We start from the raw sequence: 10,324 nt of genomic DNA, 5'->3' as shown, positions 1-10,324 counted from the left end.
TGATTTGTACTCAAATTAAATTGTATTAAGCACGTACATTTTGCTTCGCTGTGATTATATTATTTTACATTATTTGAAAAAGTTTAGCCTTTAGAAATTTTTTCTTACTCCAAGTAGTTCTGAGACTTTTATATTGTTAATTGGCATAGTGTCAAAATGGCATATTGCCTAGAGTCCTCGACTATTGAAAATCCTTTAAACACGCAAATGAAAAAGTTCTAGCCCTTAGAAGTTTTTTCTTTTCCGAGAAGTTCTGAGTTGATGATATTATTATTTTGTATATTGCCTAGAGTTCTCGATGATTTAAAATTCGTTAAAACAATAAATGAAAAAGTTCTAGCCATTAAAATTTTTTTCTTTTTCCGAGAAGTTCTGTGATATTTATATTGTTATTTGGCATATTGCCTAGAGTTCTCGATGATTTAGAATTCGTTAAATGAATAAATGAAAAAGTTCTAGCCCTAAAACTTTCTTTTTTCGAGGAATTCTGGGGCATCTATATTATTATTTGGCATATTGCCTAGAGTTCTCGATGATTTAAAATTCGTTAAATCAATAAATGAAGAAGTTCTACCCATTAAAATTTTTTTCTTTTTCCGAGGAGTTCTGGGATATTTATATTGTTACCGGTACAACACAGGCGCTTGCTATGCGCGCGCTATTTTAGTTTTCAATATTAATAATGTTTTCGAATAATAATATTCATCTATTAGTTATTATATGCACAATTGTCACACCCAAATTGTTAACCTCCACGCGAAGACAGCCGCGCGATGGTAATCTAAGCTGAACATAACGCACAACGCGAATATTCGAAGTTATCAAAAGTAATAGTCCTAATCGAAATAACCAATCAGCGTCGCGGAAAAGAGGCAACAATGATTTCGATTTGATTTACCACGGCTTTTTTAAGAGTGGATTTTATACTTTCTAGTCATGTGGAAAAGAAAAATTTGCCGATATCTGGCATACTGTCCTGCTAGTTTGGGGACCCATGCGTACAGCATGGAGGGGATACGCAAGCAACCATAGATTTGTTCTTTTTCTGCACTTTTGAACTAAGTGCAATAAGTTAGAGTGAAACAAATATATATTTTCTTTTACTCTAACTTATTGCATTAGTTCAGAAGTGCAGAGAAAAAGAATCTACACTAATAAAAAAATATAGTTGAAGATGCTATAATTCTATAAGCGCCTTAGCACACTATAAATTGTAGTATCCTGAAATTATAATATATATATGATTCCGCTTTAATTTCACACTTAGTTAAAGCGGAAAAAAAATCATTTGTTTCCGTTATAGTTTCGCGGAATTTAAAGTGGACATGTTTTACAGTGTAGTATAGAATAGTGCTAATAGTATAATGGAATAGTATAATGGTTTATATTACTAGTATTATAATAGAATTTACTATAAAAATGAATATCCCGACTATAATTCTTTTATCATCATCTATAGTCAATTTTATCATCGATTTTATTATCAGTGTACTAACTGAAAATAACTTTGATACGCACCAGTAGTGCTATCTCTCTCTGACTTTCAAAACATCCTCGCACGTCTACGATTGGTTGCGATGTTCCCCCTCCATAGCACACTGTAAGTCTCGAAACTGCATCTGAGGCTCAGTAGGCTCAGGCTCATTTCGACTTTGACTGCGATCTGAGTGGCAGTGGTTTATACTGTGATACATTTCGTTTTGGATCATTTTATAATAGCTACGTTAAACAATCTTCCGGAAGAAGTGATTCAGATAATACTGAAGTGTAACGATAGTTATCTCCAAGATGTCCAAAACGTTTCATCCACCTGCACACACTTTCATGAGATGTTAAGGACCAATAGATTTTGGCGACGGATGTTGAATGAGAGGTATTATTTTTTTTATATTATATTTTCTTATTTTTCTTTTCTTCTTCTCTTCTATATTCTCTTTACTTTTCATTTAAAATAGTTCCGTAGTCGTTGTACATGATTGTAAGTGTTGAAGGTAGATGCATAAATTCCTAGATAGGGAGTTGAAAAAGAATTCATTTGTCGTGTTATGTGTCTTTTTTTCACAATATACACAAAATAAAGTATATAATTTCTATAAAACTGTATAAATATACATACATAGTTTTCTGTAATAACATTATTGTTTTATTCCATGTATTAACAAGCCGGTTTTTAGCAACTTTTCGTTTTTACTGCAAAAAGAATAGAAAAGATGTTATAGAGCGTCAAAGAAATTCTTTTTGCATCTGAAAATGAACTCAAAATTGGTGACATACAAGTGAATTCTTTTTGAAGTCTCTCTGCTATCGGAGTTGTGCATGCGTGTACTTTATGAATGCATAGTAAATTATGCCCTGCATGTACGATACCAATTTTTAACGGTGAATAAATATATCATGTTTATGCTGCTTTATTCCTCTTACAAAGTCCACGTTGTTGCAATATAGCTTAGAATCGCATTTCTTCGCGAGCATGTGTCTGCAAAATCAAACATGGTGGACCAAAGTGCCCCATGGTCCCATGGACCATCGACATGTGGAATGGACCACTGTTCGCAGTGGTGGGGGTAGTGACCGGGTGTGGAATGAGAGGCAGACAACTGGAGAGCCTTCCGTCTCTCTCTAGTAAAGCCTGATTGGCTACCGCGGTATACAGTAGAAAGAGACGGAAGACTCTCCAGTTGTCTGCCTCTATTTTTCACACCCGATCACTACCCTCACCACTGCGATCAGTGGTCCATTCTATATGTCGATGGTCCATGTGGACCTATGGTCACATGGTCCACCATGTTTGATTATGCAGACACGCTCGCGAAGAAATGCGATTCTAAGCTAAATAAATTAATAAATTATTAAAAAAAAGAAAGTTTGTTATTCAATGAAGTGCAAAGTTTAATGTACTTATTCTTTTCTTACATGTTTGTTCCAGATTTGCTTCGTTAAAAACATTTTGTGCAGAAGAGGAGCACAAAGGTTTTCTAGACTACAAAGAATTGTTCGAAGCAAGTGTAGCATGCAGAAAAGCATTGCAGCAGTTTGTGATAGAAATGAGTGAAGAGAACTACAGTATCTCTTCCGCAAAGTTTTTGCAAACTCATATAAATAGGTATCACTGTACGCTACCTACTATAATTGCGACCGACTATCTTGGCCCTTGCACTCATTCTATGCATTTAACTGTGAATAAAGAAAAACTCAATTTATTGGTCCAGTGTTTCACAAATGAAACGACACATCACTTGAAATATTATTTACTTATGAATGAATTAAAAAGTCTACATGAGCAGTCACAGAGGTGAGATTCAATCAATAATGAATATTTCTAAAAGTTTCTAATAAATAATTAAGTGGATAATTAAGTGATAATACTATAACGCATATTTTAAGGAGATAAAATACTTATTACACAATTAATATACAAAATGTTTTAATTTTTAGTGAACTGAGGACTGATCTCACGCATATTTATTATGGTAAAGAGCTTCTGCCATACGTGAAGCATCATTATCTAAAAACCGTATCGCAGAACTTTATAAATCGTCCTGCTGAGCGTCAGGTATTTGAAGAGGTGAGTAACTTTTGTCACTACATTGTCCGTTTCAATATGTACAGCTTCATATTATATTATTTCTTATAAATGTTTATATTTTTGTTGCTTTGAGTAAGATTAATTAACATTTTTTTATTAATATATTTTTACATAATGAGAATATCTCTATAGCACAAGGAATACTATTAATTATGTACAGTTTGAACAGTTTACATAATTATTTTATACTTTCTAGTCATCACATGGAGAAGAAACATACCCGCTTAAACCAAAAAAGAGGAAGGCTAGTATGAAATATGCAGTGGGTATGATCGTGAAAATTTATCCAAACCTTACTGATAATCGGTCGAGAATCGACGTGATAATCGGATGGCTGATGAGAAGTTACAATCCGAGAATACGCGACGGCCAAATACTTACTTACATAGTACTTTGAGAGGACAACACAATATTTTCCATGGACGGAGGTATGAATAAACTGCATTAAGTAAATTGTATTATTCTGAATTATGTACATAATAACATGTGCGTATATTTTTTATTTCAGTATATCTGAAGAAGGTAAAGACGCCACAACTTCTCAAGAACGATGTACTCGGCAGATATTTCTCAGAATTCAATGGCACTCATTATATACCAAACGAGACATTGAAGAGGTTCTATCCAGATGATTTATTATATTTGACTAACCAATTGTAACTTTTTTATTATTATATATTTAAGACCTAGAATGTACGCAACTATGTTACCTTGTCTTTCTACCAAAGAGAAATTAAACTATATTTTATAAAATAATAACATAAGTAATTGAGAAATGTATTTTATACTTTGACTAAGAAATACATTTTGATTATTGCAAAATACAATTTTATATCAGTTTATAATATGGAGAAATTGCTTCCCCTTCTGTCATCCTTCTGTTATATTGAATTTTTAATTTAAAAACGTAATAAGAGTAAAATTTATATATTCTGTATAGGTACGTGTCCGGTAATGATCGCCCCAGCTTCCGTACACGAGTAGAGCGGATTGAGACGAAAAGAAAAGTCCTATACCGTTTTGCTATTTTTCGCAATAATTATCGAGTAATTAATTATTAAAAAGTATCATATATATTAAGCCCGCCTACCGCCAAATGTAAGCGACATATAGTACTGGACGGAGCATGTCAACGATGTCGATGTATTATATCTTTTAGATTAATTGTAACAAAAAAAAACGAAGACTGCCATCGGCGGGATTCGAATGTTCGCCTGTACAATGGTGAAGGGTGAAAAAAGAGCAAGCCTTACCACACTAGCGGCTCGCGGCTGCAGCTGCAATTGCTTCTGCGATTGCAATTCCTCCTTGACCAATCAGTAGCAAGAACCAATAAAATGAAGGCAATTTCAAACAATAACTCATCTATGTCGCAAAGTAAAATAATAAAATCATATAAATAATGACCGTCATGGAAGTATGGGCGGGAGAGGGGCTCCACATAGCATAAAACACTGGAATCTGCAAATATATTGTTACGTTCCGACTGTCCGTATGCTTAGATACGAGGATACTTCCCGAGGATCGCGAAACTAATTGTTTTCGGAGGCGAGGGAAAGAAATCCCGTCGACTCTTCTCGTGATCGAATTACTGTCGGGTCTGAAAGCTCAAAAATATCCTCTCCGGTTGAGTTTAATTGATCGAGCAACTCTAAATATCCGTCGGAGCAGATTTCGCAATTGTAAAACGGCGCGTACCCAGCAAGGTCTCTATCGCAAATTACGCACGTAGGAACGTGCCGTCTCAACCCCACTATTAAATCGTGTTTTGATAGCAAAGTATAATTTTGTTTTTGTGAAGGAAAAATCCTATTAACGAAGCAAATGGTACAAAATAGAGAACCGTCTATAGGTCGGAGATACGCCGTATATCTCATGCACGCGACTACGCCGGATCGCCGTTGATACTCTAGTACTAAATCGGTACGCCGGGAAGGGTTCGATATTCCGCGACACATCACACGTTTGGTTTACGGTTTTATTCTGTTGTGATTAGAACTTGTTTGTATATTAAAACTCTTGGATGGGTGGTAACACTGGATATGAACTCGGAATCTCGATTTCTTGACGGTTCAACCCGAACAACTCTCGTAATTTATAAAAAAACTCGACGAGAATCACCCTTACGGATGTTGCGGTAATCAGAATAATTGTGGTCCAAAGTGAGTTCGCGGGTTACGTACGGAATTTGCTTTGATAATGCTCGGTCGGCTTCTAGATTCGTTAATTTTTGGATGAGAGGAAACGGGTCCTGATTATTTGAGTAAGCAAGTCGGAGATGATAACGGAGCTTCTTTTCTTGGAATCTGCGCCCCTTTTTAGTAGGCATGGAAATTAATTGAATTATATTTATCCGCGGATTCCTGTAGGATTATGGTCGCAAATTAGGGCCACACTCTTCGGCAGCGCCAGTTGCAAATCCTCCAGGAAATCAGAATGAACAATTTGAACGAAAACAAGAAATATAGAGAAGAAGCTTCATTAATTTTCAGTAACTGTTCCTTTAAAGTAAAGTTATTTATTGATACTATATGAGTGTGATGATCAGGTTCGGAAATGCAGTGTCGCAAATTAATCTACCTTGTCGTGGCTCTGGAGTGAGAGCAGTCGCCACAGTCTCGCTAACACTAGACGCTCGGAATTTATTCTTAACGTAGAGATCAGACTCGACACCCAAGACTACGAAAACGCTTAACGAAAATAATTACTTATTGCTGCACTTATTACTGAGTTCCCTGGCCTTCTGCAGGCCCTTTTATGTTGTGGACGAAGAGGCGGGTGGTTGAAAATATCGATGGTGGGACTAATTTTCCACCAACAATGTTTAGGAAAATCGGACCCGCGTCTTCGTCTCGACGGTTATCTCGGTTCTGTGGAGGGAGGCCCTTCGCGTAAACATCCCTGTACAGAACCTTAATACCTGAGTTAATTAATTACGTAGTTCGCCTTATGATTATAATATTTTCCTCTCGGTATTAATTTTCTGATTGCAAAATGGATCTTCTGGGATTTTGAATGGTTGTTGTATCTGTTTTTAATCCAAAGATATGTGTATTAAAAGAAATAATGCTTATTTTGAAGACTGTAATCTTATTAAATTCCATCTATATGATCATTTGCATTCAGGAAAATAATAATATAAAGTTTCCTAAATTATAAAATCGCTATATATATATATATATATATATATATATAATATGATATTATATATATTTTAAGGTTTTAGAACGTGCTAGAAGGTTCTAGAAAGATGCTGGTATGCGCGGATGTTTACACTATTTAATTGCCGAGCTCGCGATAACGCTCGCTACGGCTAGCAGGCTTGTCTGCCGGAGCCTTCGAAGATCGTTCAAGAACCTTCCATCCGATGAAGGGTTACTGACGTAACAATATAAAGGATCTATGGATATGAATAGTGGAAGTGTGGGTGGGAAGGGACGGAACCTCTCCATTTACACCTTCTCCCCGTAAAAAACCTAACCTAACTCAATACTCAACGTAATTCCTCCCTTTGCGTGGACAGCTAAAAATTTGTGCAAAATCATTAAACTTTTTTCTTAATTACTTTTTAATAAACAATGAGTCACGGCTGAAACCTACAAAGTATTCAAAGGATGACCTCCATAATATATGTCAAGGTTAAGTCCTCACTTTGCATGGACAGTCGAAAAAGTATGTGAAACTATTAAACTTCTTTTGTATTTTATAACTTTTTAATGAACAATGAGTAACGGGAAACATTGATGACCTTGACGTCCTTAGAGATCAAAATCAACATCAATGTCAACCAGAAGTCATATTTGGGGCTGTGTAAAAGGAAATATTTACCAAAGATAAAAGTTTCGAAGATTAAATTCAAAATTTAGCTATAAATTTCTCACTTTTTTGTTTTTCAAAAATGAATTGTCCTGTCAAAAAACTCCTACGCTTAACTGAAGACAATATTGTTATACACATTCTGTTCAAATTTCAAACCATTCGGGTAAAAATTGGCCAGACACGCTGTCGGCCAGTTACAAAAATGTAGTTTCGAGAAAAATGCATTTAAAGTTTTACAATTGATTATTTGATATATGTAGAATGATTGACTTTCGCTATCAATCAATTGCCTTTAACAAATCAAAGTATGTCCAATCCGGGTGTATATTACATTTCTGCTTCAGTAGCAGTTTCTTCGGCTTCGCTTTTCATGTATTTTTTCAGCAATATATTCTCATGCGCCATTTTCTACGTTCGAATCTCGGCAGCGGAGATTCAATGCTCATCCTCGCGGTATCAATACTGTGCTGCTGTTGGACCAATTTTTATATCAATAAGCTCCATTAGATATGTCCGTGTAACCTCCATTAAATATGCATACGGTTAAGTACGCAGCGATTTCGATCACCATAGCCCCACTCCACGTTGTTTTTGAAGCGTTTTTCCAAAGCAAATCATTAAAGCTTTCCTTATTAATTTAAGTAAAGTTAAACATTTTTCGAGCAGCTTCTTATCATTCAAATCTGTATAAATCGAAGTGACTGCATTGATGACGTCATTTAGAAGTAGTGTCGGTAGAATTAGGCAACTTGAGGTGTCGAGTATTTGCAGATGTGTGCGGCCGTGCGCGACCGATCTCGCGCTATTCTATGAAAATTGCTATAACTCCATTAGTAAACTGCATAACCTAATTCAACCAGTAACTCCTCTTTTCGCGTGGACAGCTGAAAATTCATGCAAAATCATTAAACGTTTTTTGTAATAAACAACGAGCGAAAGCTAAAACTTTGTATTATTCGAGAGGATGACGTCTATAATATATGTCAAGGTCAAAATAATCGGAACCGATCTAGCTCTCTTAATCTGTATAATTTCCTTAATATTATTTGTGATATATCTCAGAAACTAGACACGACCGCCACATAGTTATTAAGTAAAAACTACTTAGAACTTCATAACATATGTCAAAATGAAAAAGATCCGTGAGATGTGACCTCACCTTTTATGCAGTTTTACCACTCCATTAATATTGCGAATTTTAATATATTCTTTAGGGACATATTTTCAAGCATTAAGAAAATCCAAAAAATCGAGTTTTTGAAACCGTCAAAGTGGTGTAACTTCTTAATATTGAGATATGGAACAATTGACACGTAAACACTCCGACGATTGGGATAACAAATTGTATCACGCAACAATTGATGCAGTAGACGTCGGGCAGTCCGTGAAGATCCATTTCAAACCCAAATCTGATGTGCCCAATACTTTCCACAAAGTAGACGATCGCATCGCGCAGCATGCAAAGTACAGTATCAGTTGACTCGGCTTTCCCATCTAAATTCCGTAGCTTCTTGGGCGACGTGCGAAGAAGAAAGACAGATCATGGTATTTCAATGGCAGCATTCTCCAGACACGTCGGCACGCGCTTTCATCGTCACAAAGCTATTTCTCTCTCGCAGGTCGTCTTTGTATTCGGAGAACACGCGTCAGATTATCGGAGCAACGTGACCGATCAAATCCACTAGAATCAACCAGTGTCAAAGTGAACAGATTGGAACGGATCTCGGAATAGCCTTACGGAACCGAAACATTCTTACGTTGTCTGGGCAAATGGAAGTCTCTGGGCACAGCAACGTGATTATCGGATATTCAATTTCTAGACGCCGAAATGAAGAGGTACATGAGGAACGAATTACGACGCGACTCTCGTTGCGTCCTTCCTGCAGAGAAATTGTGAAATATTCGGATTCGTCCCACGCGGATTGTGTCATTCAGATTATTGCATTGTTTCGAAATGAATATTCGCAAAAACACGCGCGCGTTCTACTCGCGGACAAACGCGCGCGGTCATATATTAAAAGATGCGATTAGTAAGAGCGTGCAATGTTGCAAGTCGACATACACTTGGATACATATACACACGCGTATACGTACACATGTACGATGCTCTGGGCTTGCCGAGCAAGCAATCAGGACACACATTGAGATACACACGACCAACGCGCGCAACGAGCAACCCTTCGCCGTACTCGTGAATGCAGTGGGCACGTCAACACGCAACACATTCCGCCACGAGCGCGCAGGCAGCCCGATACGAGAGATTGATTATCGACGAGCGTAACGTAAAACGCGCCTGTTAATTGGAGAAATAATTTCAAACGATCGCAATTTATTGAGCGACGCGAACAGATTAAAGCGCAATTTATTGCCGGTAAGCTGCGTTACCGGTCGTCACATCAATGACATACTTGCACGCGCGTATCGTCGCGCATATCGAGATACCGTTTTTTGTGCGAGACAACAATAAACGCAAAATCACGCTCCGAATTTTCATTCCCCGATTAATACGACGTTACGTCGATGTGATTTTTACCCGAGGTGGAACCGATTTGTCACATTGTCACGCGTTTCCACGCATCATGTCGATCGATCGTCGAGTCCATCGTTCATGCAACGTGTAGAAGAAATGCATCTCTTCAGCAGTTAAAGCAGTGCTTATTAAAGTCATACAACCGAGATTCAATTACCGAGTTACTTTAGCCGCAGGTTCATTTCGGAAGATTCCGCGGAAATTATCCCACACCTGTGAAATCGATGTTATTGTTCAAAGGACCGAGCTCCAAACTTCATTTGAATGGTCTTGTTATTAATGGTTCAAGTTTGCGTTTTGGACAGAGCTTGCTCGCGCAATCACGGCTCATCGTGCGACAAGATTGCACGCGATCCAATGGAATCCGTGAATTCAAGATTCATGAAATT

The 10,324-nt window shown here is 37.0% G+C and overlaps 1 protein-coding gene across 1 annotated transcript; it reads left to right on the top strand.

The window, feature by feature from the left end:
• Positions 1 to 1,102: 1,102 nt before the first annotated feature.
• Positions 1,103 to 4,766, top strand: LOC105283831. The gene is made up of 5 exons (XM_011346947.3): positions 1,103 to 1,873; positions 2,927 to 3,292; positions 3,436 to 3,565; positions 3,783 to 4,014; positions 4,095 to 4,766. Exons 1-4 carry the CDS (start codon positions 1,830 to 1,832, stop codon positions 3,981 to 3,983), a joined length of 741 nt encoding a protein of 246 aa, XP_011345249.3. The 5' UTR covers positions 1,103 to 1,829; the 3' UTR covers positions 3,984 to 4,014; positions 4,095 to 4,766.
• The last annotated feature ends 5,558 nt before the right edge of the window (positions 4,767 to 10,324 follow it).

The sequence above is a fragment of the Ooceraea biroi genome, chromosome 2 (genome assembly GCF_003672135.1).
Source record: "Ooceraea biroi isolate clonal line C1 chromosome 2, Obir_v5.4, whole genome shotgun sequence".
In the NCBI taxonomy this organism is placed as follows: domain Eukaryota; kingdom Metazoa; phylum Arthropoda; class Insecta; order Hymenoptera; family Formicidae; genus Ooceraea; species Ooceraea biroi.
This window is presented reverse-complemented; position numbering and strand designations above follow the sequence as displayed.

Coding starts and splice junctions, on each gene's coding strand:
- LOC105283831 (XM_011346947.3), top strand. CDS start 1,830: ATGTTAAGGACCAATAGATTTTGGCGACGGATGTTGAATGAGAG. Junction 1,874..2,926: donor CGACGGATGTTGAATGAGAG/GTATTATTTTTT, acceptor TGTTTGTTCCAG/ATTTGCTTCGTTAAAAACAT. Junction 3,293..3,435: donor CTACATGAGCAGTCACAGAG/GTGAGATTCAAT, acceptor TTTAATTTTTAG/TGAACTGAGGACTGATCTCA.